The following is a 21,291-nucleotide window of genomic DNA, read 5'->3' as shown; positions in this document are numbered from 1 at the left end:
TTAAGTATTTGGTCATTAAATGAATACCATTGGTGGGGGACAGAGATGGACTCTCAGAAGTGTAGACAATCCTGAGAACTCAGAGGACACAATTACTTCTGCTAACACTCCTGACCCAAGAGGAATGTGCCAAGTGCCCTCTGTGCCCTTTGGACACAGGAACCTAGGAGCAGACAGGGACAAGACACTTCTGGTTTCTGCCTGCACACTGAGCTGAAAGCCAACCTGCAGGAGCCAGAACACACCTGAGAGCAGAGTTAAGACCAATCCTTCTGCTCCAAGTGACCTGCCTGGAGGACCTAGGACACACAAACCCAAGAGCAGTTTTGGACAGGACCCTTCCGATTTCTGCCTATACCCGAAGCTGACCCAGTCACACAGCTCTCTGTATCCAGATCCCACTGAAAGAAAACAGGTCTACAGGAGTGCTGACACACAGGTTTACAGGAAGGTCAAACCCCTGTCATAGACAGGTAGACAAATCAACACCAGAGACAACCTGATGGTGAGAGCCAAGTTCAGGAAGCTAAGCAATAGAAATCAAGACTATTTGACATCATCAAACCACACTTCTCCCACCAAAGCAAATACAGGATATCCAAACACACTGGAAAGCAAGATTTGGATTTAAAATGAAATCTCATTATGATGATAGTGAACTTTAAAAAGTATATAAATTACTGCCTTAAAAAATATAGGACAACACAGGTAAACAAGTAGAAGCCCTTAAAGAGGAAACATAAAAATCCCTTAAAGAATTATAGGAAAACATAACCGAACAGTTGAAGGAATTCAACAAAACCATCCAGGATTTAAAAATGGAAATAGAAACAATAAAAAAATCACAAAGGGAGACAACCCTGGAGATAGAAAACCTAGAAAAGAGATCAAGAGTCAGTGATGCAAGCATCAACAACAGAATACAAGAGATAGAAGAGAGAATCTCAGGGACAGAAGATTCCATAGAAAACATCGACACAACCACCAAAGAAAAAGTGAAACACAAAAAGTTCCTAACCCAAAACATCTAGGAAATCCTGGAAACAGTGAAAAGATCAAACCTAACAATAATAGGTATAGTAAACAGTGAAAACTACCACCTTAAAGGGCTAGTAAATATCTTCAACAAAATTATAGAAGAAAACTTCCTTAACATAAGAAAGAGATGCCCATAAACATGCAAGAAGCCCACAGAACTCCAAATAGATTGGACCAGAAAAGAAATTCCTTCCATTCCATAATAGTCAAAACACCAAATGCACAAAAAAGAAGGGATATTAAAAAGCAGTAAGGGAAAAAAGATCAAGTAACATATAAAGACAGACTTATCAGAATTACATCAGACTTCTCACCAGAAACTATGAGAGCCAGAAGATCCTGGGCAAATGTCATACAGACCCTAAGAGAACACAAATGCCAGCCCAGGCTACTATATTCAGCAAAATTCTCAATTAACATAGATGGAGAAACCAATATATTCCACGACAATACCAAATTTACACAATATTTTTCTACAAATCCAGCCCTACAAAGGATAGTAGATGGAAAACTCCAACAAAGCAAGGAAACTACACCCTAAAAACAGCAAGAGAATAATCTTCTGGCAACAAACCCAAAAGAAGAGAGACAAAAAATCATAATTTCACCTCTAATAAGAAAAGTAACAGGAAACAACAAACATTGGTCGCTACACTCTCTCAACATCAATGGACTCAATTCCCCAATATAAAGAGATAGACAGACAGACTGGATACATAAAGTGGACTCAGAATTTTGCTGCACACAGAAAACACACCTCAGTGAGAAAGGCAGACACTACTTTAGAGAAAAGCCTGGAAAGCAATTTTCCAAGCAAATGGTACCAAGAAACAAGATGAAATAGCCATTCTAATATTGAATAAAATCAACTTTCAACCAAAATTTGTCAAAAAAGATAAGGAAGGACACTACATATTCAAGATGAACTCTAAAACCTAAATATCTATGCTCCAAATGCAAGGGCACCTACATTTATAAAAGAAACCTTACTAAATCTCAAAGGACACACTGTACCTCACACAGTAATAATGGGAGATTTCAACACCCAACTCTCATCAATGGAGAGATCATGGAAACAAACTAAACAGAAACACAGAGAAACTAACAGAAGTTATGAACCAAATGGATTTAACAGATATTTATAGAACATTTCCTCCTAAAACAAGAGAATATACCTTCTTCTCAGCACCTCATGGTACCTTCTCCAAAACTGACCATATAATCGGGCAATAGACAGCCCTCAACAGATACAAGAAGATTGAAATAATCCCATGCATCATATGAGATCACCACAGACTATGGCTGGTCTTCAATAACAATAAAAACAGCTGAAACCCAACATACACATGGAAGTTGAACAATGCTCTACTTAATGGTAACTTGGTCAAGGAAGAAATAAAGAAAGAAAATAAAGACTTTTTAAAATTTAATGAAAATGAAGGTATAACATACCCTAACTTATTAGACACAATCAGAGCAATGCTAAGAGGAAAACTCATATCTCTGAGTGCCACAAAAAAGAAACTGAAGAGAGCATACATTAGCAGCTTGACAGCATACGTAAAAGCTCTAGAACAAAAAGTTGCAAATACACCCAAACCGAGTAGAAGGCAGGAAATAATCAAATTCAGGGCTGAAATCAACCAGCTAGAAACAAAAAGACTATACAAAGAAGGAACAAAAACAGAAGCTGGTTCTTTAAGAAAATCAACAAGATAGATAAACCCTTAGCCAGACTAACCAGAGGACACAGTGTGTGTATTCAAATTAACAAAATCAGAAATGAAAAGGGAGACATAACAACAGAATCTTAGATATTTTAAAAAACATCAGATCCTACTACAAAAGCCTATATTCAGCAAACCTGGAAAATCAGGAGAAAATGGACAATTTCTATACAGATACGAGATACCAAAATAAAATCAGGATCAGATAAAGTATCTAAACAGTACCATAACTCCTAAAGAAATAAGAGCTATTAAAAGCTATTAAAAGTCTCCCAACCAAATAGAGCCCAGGTCCAGATGGGTTCAGTGCAGAATTCTATCAGACCTTCATAGAAGACCTCATACCAATACTATCCAAACTATTCCACAAAATAGAAACAGAAGGAGCACTACCCAATTCCTTCTATGAAGCCACAATTATGCTTATACCTAAATCACACAAAGACCCAAGAAAGAAAGAGAATTTCAGACCAGTTTCCCATATGAATATTGATGCAAAAATGCTCAATAAAATTCTCACAAACCGAATCCAAGAACATATCAAAACCATCATCCATCATGATCAAATAGGCTTCATCACAGGGATGTAGGGATGTTTCAATACATATAAGTCCGTCAATATAATCCACTATGGAAACAAACTCAAAGATAAAAACCACATGATGCTCTCATTAGATGGTGAGAAAGCATTTGACAAAACTCAACATCCCTTCCTGTGAAAAGTCTTGAAAAGATCAGTAATTCAAGGCCCACACTTAAACAAAGTAAAAGCAATTTACAGAAAACCAATAGCCAGCATCATATTAAATGGAGAGAAAATTGAAGCAGTCCTATTAAAATCAGGAACTAGACAAGTCTTCCGACTCTTACCCTACCTATTCAATGTAGTATTCAAAGTCCTAACCAGAGCATTCAGAAAACAAAAGGAAGTAAAAGGGATACAAGTTGGAAATGAAAAAGTCAAAATATCACTATTCATTGATGATATGATAGTATGCTTAAGTGACCCCAAAAGTTCCACCAGAGAACTTCTAAGCCTGATATACAATTTCAGCAAAGTGTCTGGGTATAAAATTAATTAAAAAATTCAGTTGCCTTCCTCTACTCAAAGGATAAACAGGCTGAGAAAGAAATTAGGGAAATGACAACCTTCAAATAACAAAAAATACCTCACTGTGACTCAAACCAAGCAAGTGAAAGATCTGTTTGACAAAAACTTCAAGTCTCTGAAGAAAGAAATTGAGAAAGATCTCAGAAGATGGAAAGGTCTTGCATGCTCATGGATTGGCAGGATTAATACAGTAAAAATAGTCATTTTGCAAAAATCAACTACAGATTCAATTCGATACCCATCAAAATTCCAACTCAATTCTTCAGAGAGTTAAAAAGAGCAATTTGCAAATTCATTTGGAATAACAAAAAACTGAGGATAGCTAAAACTGTCCTCAACAATAAAAGAACTGGGGGAATCACCATCCCTGACCTCAAGCTGTATTACAGTGCAATCAGGATAAAACTGCATGGTATTAGTACAGAGACAGGCAGGTAGATCAAGAGAATAGAATTGAAGACCCAAAAATTAACCCATAAACCTATATTCACTTGAACTTTGACAAAGGAGCTATAACCATCCAATGGAAAAAAGATAGCATTTTCAACAAATGGTGCTAGGTCAACTGGAAGTCAGTGTGTAGAAGTATGCAAATTGATCCATTCTTATCGACCTGTACAAAGCTTAAGTTGAAGTGGATCAAGGACCTCCACATAAAACCAGATACACTCAAACTTTATAAAAGAAACAGTGGGGAAGATCCTTGAACACAAGGGTACCAGGGAAAATTTCTCTGCAAATCAGATTGGAGGTCCCTCAGAAAATTGGACATAGCACTACCTGAGGACCCAGATATACCACTCCTGGGCATATCCCCAAAAATACCCCAACATGCATAAAGACACATGCTCCACTATGTTCATGGCAGCCTTATTTATAATAGCCAGAAGCTGGTTAGAACCCATATGATTCTCAACAGAGGAATGGCTTTACAGAAAATGTGATATATCTGCACAATGGAGTACTACTCCGGTATTAAAAACAATGGCGTCATGAAATTCATAGACAAATGGATGGAACTAGAAAATATCTTACTGTGTTAAGTAACTCAATCATAACAAACACATATGGTATCCACTCACTGATAAGTGGATATTAACCCCAAACTTGGATATCCCATGATATAGCCCACAGATCACATGAAGCTCAAGAAGGAGGACCAAAGTGTGGATGCTTCAGTCCTTCTTAGAAGGGGGAACAAAAATACTCATAAGAGGAGATATAGAGACAACATTTGGAACAAAGCCTGAAAGAAAGACCATCCAGAGACGGCCTCACCTGGGGATCCAGGCCATATACATACATACATCCACCAAGCCCAGACAATATTGTTGATACCAAGAAGTACATGCTGATATGAGCCAGATATAGCTATCTCCTGAGGGACTCTGCCAGAGCATGACAAATACAGATGTGGACACTTGAACTGAAAACAGGGTCCCCATTGCGGGATTAAAAAAAAAATCGAAAGAGCTTACAGGGCTTGCATCCCCATAAGAACAACAATACCAACCAACCAACCAGAGTTCCCTGGGGCTAAACCACCATCCAACAAAGAGCACACATAGACAGAACCATGGCTCCAGCTGCATATGTAGCCAGGATGATCTTGTTGGTCAAAAACGGGAGGAAAAGCCCTTGGTCTTGCCAAGTCTTCATCTCCTATATAGGGATATGTCAGGGAGGGGAGCTGGGAAAGTGTGCGTGGGTGAGAGAGGTAATACTCTCACAGAAGAAGGGGTAGGGAGATGGGATAGGCAGTTTATGGACAGGAAACAGGAAAGGGGATAACGTTTGAAATGTAAAGAAAAAATATCCAAAAAAAAAAAACAAAAAAACAAGGCGTGTACAAAAAATAAAAATGAAATAACTGAAAATTTGCCAAAATTGATTGAAGGCTAACTCTTTACAATCTACAATTGAGTTGTTCTGTGAAACACAAGGAAGAAAATTCTTGTCCAAGACTCATTAGAATCACACTTCTGAACAGGGAAGACAACAAACAGAACCTTAACTAGAGGAAACCAGAACTCAAATGACAATCTTATCAGAAATTAAATACCCTAAGGGAAGTGCTATGTCCTTGCTGATAGAGAAAAGCTGCAAAATATGAATTCTCTAATCATCAACATTAGGACTTCATAAATAAAGATAGCTCAAGATACTCTCAAGATAAGAAAAATATGGAAAAATAGAACATTTCTTACAAAATAAGGTTGACATTAATTTTTTGCATTTTAATTTATTTTTATATTTTATTTAAGTATAAATATTAATAAATATAAAGATAATCCATCTGTATAATACAGTACATTAATATAATACAATATCAATATAAATAAATAATATAAAATATTTATGATAGGAAATATATTTTTATAAAATAAAATATAAAATTTATAATATAAAATAAATTTACCTGTATAATATATAACAATATAAAATATATACCTATAAAATACATCATAGCATAATATATATAAATAATATAAATGTATGTAATATATAAATATACATAAAAATAAGTGTAAATATAATAAGGTATAATTTTATTTGTTTAGTTGTATTTGTTGGTTTTATAGTAGGAAATAAATCACCAAACACAAATGTAAGTCTTGACAGTAAGTAATCACGTATCTCTGGGCTTTAGCAACCTTTAAGTTATAGAAAGGGACAGTCATTGAAATTAATAGGATGGACAAAGAGCTCACCCTTTGTTTACTTTTCAGAGAGAGACCTTGTATTAGAGACACTTGCAGACTTTCATTAATTAATTTACTGATTCATTCTACACTCCAATCTCAGCCCAACCCTTACACAGCCCTTCCCCTCCTCTGAAAAGGGAGAATCCCCCAACCCCAGGTATCACCCTGCCCTGGGATATCAAGTCATTGCAGCATGAGGTATAACCTCTCCCACCTAGACCAGCCAAGGCTGTTCAGTTAGGGCAATGGGACCCACACATAGGTCACAGATTTAGGAACAGCCTCTACTCTAGTTGTTAGGGAAACCAGGCGAAGATCAAGCTGCACCTATGCTACATGTCTTCAGGAAGCTTGGGTCCAGTCCATGTATGCTCTTTGGTTGGTGGTTCAGTCTCTGAGAGACCTCAAGTGTCCAGGTTAGTTGAGTCTGTTGGTCTTCCTATGGAGTTCCTATCCCCAACAGATCCCTCAATCCTTTCTCAAACTTTCCACATACTGCCCTCAATTCTCCCTCCTATTCTTCCATAAGAGTCTCTGAACTCCTGGTGATTCCATTATTAAGAGCAATACATACCAAGAGATGCACACCAGAAAGCAAATAATTCTGTTACTGCAAAAATCTCTGATAAAGCATTTGCTTTTCCTTGCTAAGTTCAGCATAGACAACGACAACAACAACAACGACAATAATAATAATAATAATAATAATAATAAAAGTAAAGAAAAAGAAGAAAAAGCCTACAGATTTGCTTGCCTGCCTCCAAAACACATCACTTCTATCTCTTGCTAACTGAAGTATCATTGAGGATCCTCTCACAGCCCTGCTCCCTAGTGTTACTTATGTAGTTACAATATTCCTTTTGTTTCTACCATTACATTACATTACTTCATGTATGAAATCCATGTATTATATACACTTGTTGCCTTTCTGTTGTAAACAGCACTTCTCTCTATATATATTTGAATGCTGCTCTATCAAGATGTGCACAAAAGTGTGTACACACATTTTTTAATATATGAATTGATTGGGGGTGACATTAAGGTTTATTTCACATCTAACTAATCTGTTATGTTGTAACAAATATGTATACGTATCTGAAACATAATGAATTTAAATTATTCATATTCATATTTAATATATTCTCACAATTTATATCTTCTGTGACATTTAGCTTCAGACATTTATCTCAATAGTCTCTTGTAAATTGTTATCCCATTGAGCTTTAACAAATTTCAGACATGAGACAATTTGAGCATTGTTTTTACAAAACTGTTGGCATTTTTATTCCTCTCATTTTGTTAAAATCATACATGTTTCTTTGTCTTGGTCTGCGTGGGTAATGCATTAATTTGTGGATTTTGCTGTTTGCTTTTCTAAATACCTTATATGCCTTGACATGAGTTCTTTCCCAGATGCACAACTTGCAATCATGCTCTGCCATTATATCGCCTGCCTTTTCACTTTTGATTTCCTTTGCTGTGCAGAACATTTTAGTTTGATGCCATTTTATGTTTTTTGCTTATATTAGCTTACTATTTGAAGTGACATGTGAAATTAATTGGCTAAAACATATACTATACTCTTCTATAATTTTGTAGTTTCTTATCTTAAATATAGGAATTTATTCAATTTTGACTTAAAATAAAAATTTTAGTCTCTAACAAATACTTACTATTTTCCCAATATTTACTGGATAGTTTCTTTTTTCTATCATTTAGTGTTGGCATCTTTGTCAAAATTCAACTGACTGTAAATGCATGAATTCTTTCTTGTGCTAGAACTTCATTGTACTGGTCAACCAATTTGTGTTTTTATGGGGGTGTGCTGCCTAGTCTTTATGGCTTTGTGATTGCAGCCAGGCGTGTAATTTCAGCTTTGCTATCTGGGCTCAAGTCTATCTTGGCTCCTTAGGATCTTCAGATTTATTCTGTTTGTTTGAATTTAGTTTAAATTCTAATTGAAAGAAGACTGTCTCTTACTTTCCTTTCTGTGATTATAGAGGTCATTACTTTTGTAAACAGCATACAGAGTCTATTTATTTTTGTTTATAATGATATTTTAACATTATTAACTCCTTCATCACAGGCTATAGGCTACAGTAATGCTTATTTGTATCTTCCTTCTTTTTTTCATTCTACTTTATTGTTCCTTTCACAAGTATTTTACATCCACCATTATCATTTTCAAACTATCAGAAGTGGAAGCATTTTCTCAATTTTTATCTCACAGAGTTGTATTAATATATAGCAAACTAGCAATTTTTGTCAACTGACTTAATGTCTTACTTTATTGCATGTGATACTGTGCTCTAGAAAGCTTTGGTGAGGTCTTTAGGATTTCTTTTCACTATAAATTCACCTTCCTGTACTATCTGAATGACTTTATGTCTTTGTTTTGAATAACTGTTTTGACAGGAAGCAGTCGCCGAATATGAACATGGCTGCCTTAGTTGTGGTCTTGTGTTTTCAGCTGTCCCTATTAACCAGGGTGCTAGCTGCTAGCCTGCTTTACATTGTGTTGAAGTATACTCCTTCAGTAACTAATTGAATGATAGAGCTTATTATCAAATATGTTGACTTTGCCATTTTTTCAACCCTTAATAACATGTGGCCATGAGGTGTTGTTTCTTATTATCTAATGTGATTTAGCTAACTTAAGGACTCTGCTTAGTGGAAAATCCCTATATCTGACTTAATTAAGTGATGATTCTTATGCTATTGAATTGTTTGATATTCTGTTGGACATTTATATAACTGGGTTTATCAGCAATATTTTGCTATGAATTTTATGGTTTGAAAGGTGGTTGTCTGGCATTCATTTTGAGAGAAAAATGGACTATGTATCAGTACATCCCTTGTCAAGTTGAATGAATCCATTTCCTCAGCAACAAAGAAATAGTACTTCATTTTAAGTATGAAATTACACTTTATACACACAGACTATATTTTCTTATCCCAAAAGAATTAGACAAAATATCTATAGTAAACATTTCTGAATACTTAGATAGTATTTATAAAGAGTTGCTCAGTTAAAAAAGAATAGTAGTATAATGAACAAAAAAATTACAAATGAACAAGAAAAAGATAAGTCAATTCTATTACAAATATAGAAAGTCGATGAGAAAATGATGCTGCTGTATTAAGAAGCCTTTACTGATATCATGTAGAGCAAGGATCAAAATTCAGTAGAAAATCAGTAGAAAAACCAGGAAATGTGAGAACATTTGCAATATAAATAAATAAAATATCCAATAAAAAAAGAAAATCCAGGAGTTTTCTATATATCAACAGAATGCTGTGGGGAAAAAATGAGAAAATGCTTCTATTTGCAATAACTTTTAAAAAGTAATGGGGAATAAATTTAATTGTGGGGATAAGTTTGTACACATCGTTTACATATAATGGAAGAATGTAAAATAAATGCAAGTAAGCAGAAATAGAGACTGCATTCCTGTCATGGAAAGACAGTGAGTGAAACAGTGTATTACAGAAATGGGCAAAAACAATAAAACCTTTTATGAAAAACAATAGAATTTTAAAATAGAAGCAACAGACGTTGCTTATTCTCAAAGCAACTGGAGAAAGTCAAGTTAAGATTATAATGAGAAAAACAAACTAGAATCAAAATGCAGTGTTGGCTTACGTGGCTGGCAGAGCCTCGGAGAAACATCCTTCTACGTTGCAAATGGAAATATAAAATGGTACCGTGGCTGTGAATCCAAGCCACGTTTTTGTTTGTCTGTTTTATCTTAAACAGGTGGTCTCATGATTTGTACTTATAGACCTTTGGACATGCGGCTGTCTCCACAGCACTGGTCTTGCTGTTAGAGGGGCTGTAAAGGATATGGCTGACGCTGTGTGCTGCCAGTCCAGATTCTGAATGCTGCGGCCTCACTGATTAGCAGCCTGCACTCTGCCTGTGCACTTGTTCTTCATCCTGCTTGATAATTTAAGTTTTCTCTAACAGAAATGCTATTTTCATTTAAGTCTTTGACTAACGAACTCCATCTACTCGGCAAAACCAAAGCCTCACATTAATTACACCTTTTCTTTCTCTGGTTCCATAATGGCTTCTTTGTGTTTCAGAATCATTCTTAGCCAAGTACCTTTCTGTAAAACTTTCACATAAGGAATTACATTTACAATTATGTTTGAGAACAAAGAGATACTGATAAGTAATATGTTAGAGCTGACAAGTAACCAATGCACAAGAAAATGAGTCTAATTTGTTTCTTCTTCATAGCTGCACAAGGAATAAATAAAGTCAGTTGAATAAACATGAGTAGCAATTATTGGATTAACTTAACAATTTATACTCATTTAGTAAGTGTTTTGTTAGACCATTAAAAGGTGGTAGAAAATAAAAACTAAAAACTCAGATGACAACAGATGCTGGTGAGGATGTGGAGAAAGAGGAACACTCCTCCATTGTTGGCCAGATTGCAAGCGGGTACAACCACTCTAGAATCAGTCTGGTGGTTTCTCAGAAAATTGGACATAATATTACTAGAGGACCCAGCTGTACTACTGCTGGGCATATACACAAAAATGCTGCAACATGTAATAAGGACACATGCTCCACTTATGTTCATAGCAGCCTTATTTATAATAGCCAGAAGCTGGAAAGAACCCAGATGTCCTTCAACAGAGGGATGAATACAGAAAATGTGGTACATTTACACAACGGAGTACTACTCAGCTATTAAAAACAATGACTTCATGAAATTCATAGACAAATGGATTAAACTAGAACATATCATCCTGAGTGAGGTAACCCAATCACAAAAGAACGCACATGGTATGCACTCACTGATAAATAGATATTAGCCCAAAAGCTCAGAATACCCAAGATACAATAAACAGACCACATGAAGCTCAAGAAGAAAAAAACCCAAAGTGTGGATGCTTCAATACTTCTTAGAAGTGGAAACAAAATACCCACAGGAGGCTATATGGAGACAAAGTGTAGAGGAGAAGCTGAAGGAAAGTCCATCCAGAGACTGCTTCACCTAGGGATCCAGCCCATATACAGACACCAAACCCAGACACTACTAAAGATGCCAAGAGATGCATGCTGACATGAACCTGACATAGCTGTCTCCTGAGAGGCTCTGCAAGAGTTTGACAAATACAGAAGCAGATGCTCATAGTCAACCATTGGACTGAGAACAGGGTCCAAAATGGAGTAGTTAAAGAAAGCACTGAGGTAGCTGAGGGAGTTTGTAACAATATCAACCAACAGACACCCCAGGGCTCCCAAAGACTAAACCACCAACCAAAGAGTACACATGGACAGACCCATGGCTCCAGCAGCATACATAGCAGAGGATGGCCATGTAGGGTATCAATGGGAGGAGAGGCCCTAGGTCCTGTGACGGCTCAATGCCCTAGTGCAAGGGAGTGCCAGGGTGGGGAGGCACAAGGGAGAGGTTTCGTGGGTACAGGAGCACCCTCAAAAAGGCAGGATGAGATAGGGGGGTTCTGGAGGGGAAACTGGTAAGGGGAATTATATTTGAAATGTACATAAAGAAAATATCCAATTAAAAATGTAAAAAAGAAACAAACAAAAAAATCAATCACTATCACTCACATTAGACCACATGCTATGCTTTTAAAACACAATACATCCAAAGCTATCATAAATAAAATTTGCATTACCATGCATTTTATAGAAACACTAAAAATCATTATAAAGAGCAGGATAACCCTCAGCACAATGATGTGTCACTGAGATCTAGGGAGAAAAGACAGCAAAAATCAGAGAAAGATTATGCAGGGAGGAGGGCACATTGGAGTGATGGTCTGAAAACTGTAAGCCACGAGAAACGGCAGCGAATGCAACGTTTTTCTAACCTTATAAGAACCAAATGAAAGGAATGAATATGGCTACGTCCATGCTTTGGAGATGTGAAAGAGAAGGAATAAGTACATGAGAGAGAAGACCATAGCTCCTTCTCCTGAGACAAATATAAAAGAAGGTGAGAGCTATCCAGAGGGGTGTATACATAAAAGAGAAAATGTAGGAAAAAAGAAAGGGCAGATATACAAGACAAACTACGGTCACAGGTTAAAAGCAAGGCAGGTTAAAAGGATGTAAAAGACTGCACAGAATACCACACAATATTGGGGAAACTTTAAAAGTCAGCCTAAGAATAACCTTGAATTTAGATAAATGATTACAGAAATAAATTGTGGTGATTTTACTTCATAGACAAAAAATACATTGGGGATCTATATCACAGGATTAAATTTTCATTTTGTTATTTATTTATTCTTTCTTCCACAGATGAAGAATATTTTTATGATTTAGTTAAACTCATACAGTGCTATTGTGGATTCAAGATTGGGTAATGGATTTTTAAATTTTTGCATGTAGAAATACGTATAAATGGGTTTAAATTTCTATTGAGTTAACAACATAGTTAACATATGTGAATACTGTAATAGTACATAATGCAATGTAAAAATCATTGAATAATTCATTTTCTTTAAGTCATAATTACATGGCAATTACTCAAGACTTCCTTAAAACCATTTTCTTTGGGAATTTGTACTCACATTTAAGAACTGATGAATTACTATGAAACGGCTAATTTTAAAAAGTCTTTTAACAGTGAAGAAACTGCAATATGGTCCCTTCAGCTCTTAGCATGTTAATTTAGTCACACACAATTGTAGTTCATACAAGATTAAGGCTACGACCAGAATCAGTAGAATATAATTTTCTGGAGTAATGCCTTACAATGAAAATCTGTTGCTATAACCCTTAAAATAAAATTACGTGAGGACCACAGGGATATGTCAAAGTAAGCCAAAAACTTTTACATTCCTTGGTCCAAAATTTTTCCACACTATACCTTAGAGACATTGATATAATTTGAGATGTATTATATGGTGGGTTTCTTGTACTTACCTTTGCTTCAATCTGTTTCGTATCTTGATTCTGAAACAAAAATTTGATTTTGCTTTTGCCATCATCTGATGATCCTTTAAGCTGAGAAAATTTATACCTCCAAAGTACAGCCTAAAAGGAGATAAAAAGAGAACATATAAATAAAAAAAGTTTGTATTCAAGTCAAGAAATTATGTACTTTAAATAAAAGTTAATCTTATTTAGTAATGCACCCCAATATCAACATGTAAATTAAAATGTATCCATCAAAGGCTTTCTTTTAATATTCAATGTATCTTTTAACATATACATTAGGTGCCACTAATGTTTCTCAAAGCTATAACTTGTTTAGGCAGATTCTTCAATGAGATAGTACTATATTATTCCAACAAAAAGAAAAATGTCTCTGGTAAAAATCTCTGTCCATTTTCAATGTCTTTTATTGTTCTTAAGACAACAATGATAGTAAAAGTTTCAAGAATATGCCTATAAGTATATAACAAGAAGTGAATAAACATTTGTAAAAAAGTATAATATATGTGTGTGTATAAAGAATATAATCAATATTTGTAAATAATTCTGTTTATTTTTCTAATAATTATTTACTTAACTTTAACTGAAAAAAAAATCCTACAAGGGAAGCAAGGGGAACACTCCTACATTGCTGGTGGGAGTGGAAATAAGAACAGTCATGTTCTTCATGGTGGTTCCTCAAAAGGATAGGAATCAAACTACCTCAATATCTAGCTATTCCACTATTAGGCATCTATACAAGGATGCTTCATTCTACTACAAGGGCACTTGCTCAAACATCTTCATTGCTGCTCTGTTCATAATAGCCAGAAATTGGAAACAATCAAATATCTCTCAACGAAGAGTGGATAAGAGACATGTGGTAAATTTACACATTGGAGCATTACTCAGTTCTGAAAAAAGGACATCAGGAAATTTAAAAGCAAATGATTAGAACTATGAAAAATCATCTTTAGTATGACAACCAGAACTTATTCTATGTATTCACTTATGTATGAATATTAGCCATTAACACAGTCTGTTAATATAAAGAGGAGGTCATGGAAAAAAGGAATGGGATGTGGGACAAAGCAATAGATTTTCCTTGGAGAAGAAATACAATAGATATGGGGCAAAGGGTGGGTAGGAATGGAAGAATCATGTGGGGTATGGGAGGGGAGATGGGGCTGAGTGAGGGAATACAGATAGAGACAGCTAAAAGGTCTTTTGGGAGGCAGCAGGGAATTCTAGTGTAGTAAAGTCTTCTTAAAAGGTAAGAATTGACCTTAATGAAGTCTCAAAATAACGAGGAAGACAGCTTTAATTGGCCATTTCTTGTTACCAAAGCTTCCAGTCTGGGACTGGGTTAGATCCAATTGAGTTGTTGGCCAAAGGAGTCTGGTTGAAATTCCCACCAAACTCATGCTCTTGCAAGACTATAGATTCCTATCAAAAAAAAAATGGATACCGAGCTGTCATTGCTAAAAACAATACCTACAAAACTCATTGAACATGAAAAGGTAGAGCTGGTGCCTACATAGAATGCTCACTTATGTTCTTATTGTGATGTGAGATAAAGGGGATAGAGGACACCGGTAGAATATGTTGCTCTAAATCAACTGAGCAAAGCTCACATAAACTCACAGACACTGAAGCAAGAAGCAGGGGTCCTTCACATGTCTGTTCCAGTTCCTCTATATATGTATTACAGCTTTCAGTTTAGTACTTTGATGAAATTCCTGTGTGTGTGAACAAGTGGGTCTCTGATTCTTGTGTGCCTTCTTGTGTGGCTATATTCCTTATGTTGGTTTATCTTGTCCAACATAAACGTATTTTTTTTGTTTTATCTTGGTATATTCCATTTTATTAAAAAATACTATTAAGACAAAAACTAGCTATCCATTGAAAAAAAGAAAGGGATAATCCTCCAAAAATCAAGCAGCAAATGATTATTTACTGCTAAAATGATAATTTCCTGATAAGTACTGCTTTAATGTCTTAGGTTTCTCTTGTAGCATAAAAATCAATTAAATTGTGTATGCATGCAAAGAATTAGATAAAATGTCTACAACTTATGTGTATTGGTCATGGTGACTTACATGGATAATGCCTTTTGCGATTTATTCCCTGTTGGTATTATTAATAGTTATGTGGCCGGCAATAATTGTCCGTTGGATACAAAATTTGGTAGTAAATCTGTGCATACATATGCTTTGTTCTCTGACATTTTGGAAAATAAAAAGGGGAGTTATAGAAGACTGTGTAAAAAAGCTGTGAATTTATTGTTGACTATGGATGGGATAGGGTGCAGAATGTTCTTCCCATAAGGCATCCTTCTCAAAAGAATTGCCTAAACTGGGCCCACAGCAGCTCTCTGCTCCCAGACCCTGTGGGAGAGAGACCTCACCGCCTGGTCAGGTGGGCACTCCTGAGGCTGCAGAGCAGAAGAGACCACCAACACTGCCCACCCCTGCCCACATCCCTGGCCCAAGAGGAGACTGTATAAGGCCTCTGGGTTCCCGTGAGGGAGGGCCCAGGCGCGGCATGACCCCTGCGCCTGAGACACCTCTGGAACCTGAAGGGCCATTTTACCAAAAGCAATCTACAGATTCGATGCAATCCCCATCAAAATACCAATCCAATTCTTCAAAGAGTTAGAAAGAACAATCAACAAATTCGTCTGGAATAACAAAAAACCCAGGATAGCTAAAACTATCCTCAATAATAAAAGGACGTCAGGGGGAGTCACTATCCCTGAACTCAAGCAGTATTACAGAGCAATAGTGATAAAAACTGCATGGTGTTGGTACAGAGACAGACAGATAGACCAGAATTGAAGACCCAGAAATGAACCCACACACCTATGGGCACTTGATTTTTGACAAAGGAGCCAAAACCATCCAATGGAAAAAGATAGCATTTTCAGCAAATGGTGCTTGTTCAACTGGAGGTCAGCATGTAGAACAATGCAGATCGATCCATGCTTATCACCCTGTACAAAGCTTAAGTCCAAGTGGATCAAGGATCTCCACATCAAACCAGATACACTCAAACTAATAGAAGAAAAACTAGGGAAGCATCTGGAACACATGGGCACTGGAAAAAATTTCCTGAACAAAACACCAATGGCTTATGCTCGAAGATCAAAAATCGACAAATTGGATCTCATAAAACTGCAAAGCTTCTATAAAAGGCAAAGGACACTGTGGTTAGGACAAAACAGCAACCAACAGATTGGGAAAAGATCTTTACCAATCCTACAACAGATAGAGGCCTTATATCCAAAATATACAAAGAACTCAAGAAGTTAGACCGCAGGGACTCAAATAACCCTATTAAAACATGGGGTTCAGAGCTAAACAAACAATTCACAGCTGAGGAATGCCGAATGGCTGAGAAACACCTAAAGAAATGTCCAACATATTTAGTCATAAGGGAAATGCAAATCAAAACAACCCTGAGATTTCACTTCACACCAGTGAGAATGGCTAAGATCAAAAACTCAGGTGACAGCAGATGCTGGCAAGGATGTGGAGAAAGAGGAACACTCCTCCATTGTTGGTGGGATTGCAGACTGGTACAACCATTCTGGAAATCAGTCTGGAGGTTCCTCAGAAAATTGGACATTGAACTGCCTGAGGATCCAGCTATACCACTCTTGGGCATATACCCAAAAGATGCCCCAACATATAAAAAAGACACGTGCTCCACTATGTCCATCACAGCCTTATTTATAATAGCCAGAAGCTGGAAAGAACCCAGATGCCCTTCAACAGAGGAATGGATACAGAAAATGTGGTACATCTACACAATGGAATATTACTCAGCTATCAAAAACAACTAGTTTATAAAATTCATAGGCAAATGGTCGGAACTGGAAAATATCATCCTGAGTGAGCTAACCCAATCACAGAAAGACATACATGGTATGCACTCATTGATAAGTGGCTATTAGCCCAAATGCTTGAATTACCCTAGATGCCTAGAACAAATGAAACTCAAGACAGATGATCAAAATGTGAATGCTTCACTCCTTCTTTAAAAGGGGAACAAGAATACCCTTGGCAGGGAATAGAGAGGCAAAGATTAAAACAGAGACTGAAAGAACACCCATTCAGAGCCTGCCCCACATGTGGCCCATGCATATACAGCCATCCAATTAGACAAGATGGATGAAGCATAGAAGTGCAGGCCGACAGGAGCCGGATGTAGATCTCTCCAGAGAGACATAGCCAGAATACAGCAAACACAGAGGCGTATGCCAGCAGGAAACCACTGAATTGAGAATAGGACCCTCGTTGAAGGAATCAGAGAAAGAACTGGAAGAGCTTGAAGGGCTCGAGACCCCATATGTACAACAATGCCAAGCAACCAGAGCTTCCAGGGACTAAGCCACTACCTAAAGACTATACATAGACTGACCCTGGACTCTGACCTCATAGGTAGCAATGCATATCCTAGTAAGAGCACCAGTGGAAGGGGAAGCCCTGGGTCCTGCTATGACTGAACCCCCAGTGAACTAGTTTGTTGGGGGAAGGGCGGCAAGGCGGGGGGAGGATGGGGAGGGGAACACCCCTAAAGAAGGGGAGGGGGGAGAGGGATGTTTGCCCGGAAACCGGGAAAGGGAATAACACTCGAAATGTATATAAGAAATACTCAAGTTAATAAAAAAAAAAAAAGAATTGCCTAAACTACAAGTCAATGCATTTGAAAGCAAGGGCATTAAGGGAATGCTGTATCATATTAACATTATCTCTGTAACAGAGGCAAGGGCCTGGGATAAATATTCTTGGTCTTTTCACATTATCAGATATGGTAAGACATAACGCCATGTATATTCCAATACTATACTTATATTTGCTTTAGCTAACTGTAAACATCACCTCATATCTTATGTGCTTTAGTAATAAAAACTTAGAAGTGCTTTGTTTGCACCACCCTTCAGCTGAGAGAGGAGAGAGAGAGAGAGAGAGAGAGAGAGAGAGAGAGAGAGAGAGAGAGAACTAATCCAGAAGACCAGCTTATGATGAAGCAGAATTCTAGTCCCAGGTGACCTTTTGTTTGCCTTAAACATGAATTACCTTATAATCATATTTTTAAATGAAAACAGTAGTTTATCAAAAAGCATTTCCTCCAAGTCATCTCCAGCAAATAAGATGTTCCTTTTTCACAGTTCTTGTATAAAACCTTTAATCTACGTGTGGCTGGTCATGACATTGGTTGACTCTTGTGGACATGCAGTATCCCAAATCATCAAACATTAACACTTGGCCAGCATATGATCCAAAGGAGTATTCTCAGAAATTAGCAGCATCAGAATAGTATGGAGGGCTTGATTAATTCATTTGCTGGATTTCAATGCTAAATCTGATATAATGGTTCTAGAATTGATCCTGAGGTTATATATTTAACAAATTCACAAATACTATGTTGATGCTTCCTGGAATTTACACCATCCCATACACCAGCTGCTTAAAAAGAAAAAAAAACCTCACACATATAAGATTATCTATAATTGTTCAACTTATACTGTATAGGTAGCTAAGGTTAAATTTGAAAGCATGAGTGAGAGCATGATCATATACAACTAGACATAAACATAAAAGCATATGTGTGATCAAAAGTTTAAGAGCTGCAACACGAAAGTACATATAAAGGATAATAATAGACACCTGAACATGGGCATAAAAGAATGGGTGTGACTTGATCATAGGCACCCGGGCATAAACACAAAAATGCACATGTAGTGTGATAGGCACCTGAGCTGGAATTCAGAAGTCAGTGGAAAAGATGATCAAAGGTATCTGGGGGGGGGGGGGGCTTGAACATCAAAGTTTAAACTCAAAAACAGCCTGCAACCTGCTCATAGAAAAGTTCAAGAACTCCCATGGCACTTGCTTAGTGAGTGCATGACTTGGAACACTACCAGAGTAGGCTCTTATTCATACAACATCATGAGTGGCTATTTCTCCCCAGAAGATTCTTACAAATAAAAATCTGTAGGAATACTTTCACTTAGCAAAATTTAACTTATAACTTAAGTGATGACGTGCATTACATATGTTCAATATATGCTTACTTTGAAGAAAAGCCTGGAGTAGAGATCAGTGACATGACTCTAATACAGGTATTCAGGCTTTAGGGAGAACAATTAATATTCCACTCTGTGCAGAGGTACGAAAATATTACGCTTTGTACTTAGAAATTTGAAATGAATCTTGGACATCTGATTTCATTAGTTTACAATGTGACTATCAGAATGTTGTACTGCAGTAAGGAGAGGAACATCTTTTAACACTATAGTTTATCCAGACATTCCCCCTGATTTGTACCTTCAAGAAAAGCTGAGAAGATGTGTGGTATTTTCGTATGTCTACATTGTGTTTGTGGGTAGGCATGCATGTGTAGGTGCAGTGCACAAGTGTACAGATAGATTTGAAGGGCTAAAGTTTCCTCTGTTATCTTTCTCTATTGCTCCCAAGTTTATATACAGTGTCTCACTTCTCTGAGCCTAACACATAACAAATTCTTGAAAGCTCCCCATGTGCATTCCATGCCTGTATCTCCATGTCCTGAGATTACAGGTAGTTCTTGATGGTTGGCCAGGTTTTATGTGGGTTTTAGTAAGGAGAAAACCACCTGTCATTCTTATGAGATGTCTCATTATCCCCCAACTACACTTTGTTAAGTCAGTTAATAGTTTCATTCATTAAATCAATTACAAAATGGCGCCACATTTCTGTCATTGGCCTCATATAAGACATGGTGATTAGTCCAGGCTGCCCTTGAGCTTGTGATTCTCCTGCTTCTGCCTCCTTCAGTAAATTTTACCGGCAGTGCCACCACTCAAAAGATGCTCCAATATATAACAAGGAAACATGCTCCACTGTGATCATAGCAGCCCTATTTATAGTAGTTAGTAACTGGAAAGAACCTAGATGTCCTTCAACAAAGGAATGGATACAGAATATGTGGTACATCTGCACAATGGAGTACACAGCTATCAAAAACAATGACTTCATTAAATTTATATGCAAATAGATGGAACTAGAAAATATATCATCCTGAGTGAGGTAAATCCATCCCAAAAGAACACACATGGTATGCACTCACTGATAAGTGGACATTAGCCCCAAAGCTTGGAATACCCAAGATACAATTCACAGGCCACATGAAGTCAAGAAGAAAGAAGACCAAAATGTGGATGTTTTAGTCCTTCTTAGAAGGGAGAACAAAATACTCACAGGAGGAAATACAGTGACAAAGAATGGAGTGGGTCCTAAGGAAAAGGTCATCCAGAGGCTGCCCAACCTTGGGGATCCATTCCATATGTAGCTACCAAACCCAGTCACAGTTGCTGATGTCAAGAAGTGCTTGCTGACAGGAGCCTGATATGGATGTCCTTTAGAGGCTCTTCCAGAGCCTTACCCATACAGATGAGAATAACCATCGGACTGAGCATGGAGGCCTCAGTGGAGGAGTTTCAGAAAGGACTGAAGGAGCTGAAGGTATTTGTAACCCCATAGGAAAAAAAACAATGTCGACCAACCAGATCCATAGTGCTACCAGGGACTAAACTACTACCCAAAGAGTACACATGAAGGGACCCATGGCTCCAGCTGCATATGTAACAGAGGATGGCATTGTCTGACATCAATAGAAGGAGAAACCCTTGGTCTTGTGAAGGTTCATTTCTCCAGTGTAGGGGAATGCTGGGGCGTGTTGAGTTGGGTGGGTGGGTGGGTAGGAGTGGGAGCATCTTCATAGAAGGAGAGGGAGGGGGAAGGAGGGATGGGAGAGGGAAGT

At 37.1% G+C, this 21,291-nt stretch overlaps 1 protein-coding gene across 9 annotated transcripts in view; it reads right to left on the bottom strand.

Moving 5' to 3' along the window:
* Positions 1-21,291, bottom strand: part of Sntg1 (syntrophin, gamma 1) — an 814,179-nt gene that overhangs the window by 5,266 nt on the left and 787,622 nt on the right. For all 9 annotated transcript variants that reach the window (XM_063288183.1, XM_063288182.1, XM_063288181.1 and 6 more), the window contains one exon: positions 13,495-13,605. In XM_063288183.1, the coding sequence (XP_063144253.1) occupies positions 13,495-13,605 (111 nt within the window). The remainder of the gene's footprint in view (positions 1-13,494; positions 13,606-21,291) is intronic.

The sequence above is a fragment of the Rattus norvegicus genome, chromosome 5 (genome assembly GCF_036323735.1).
Source record: "Rattus norvegicus strain BN/NHsdMcwi chromosome 5, GRCr8, whole genome shotgun sequence".
Classification (NCBI taxonomy): Eukaryota; Metazoa; Chordata; class Mammalia; order Rodentia; family Muridae; genus Rattus; species Rattus norvegicus.
Note: the sequence above shows the minus strand (reverse complement) of the source record. Positions and strands in the feature narration are given on the sequence as shown.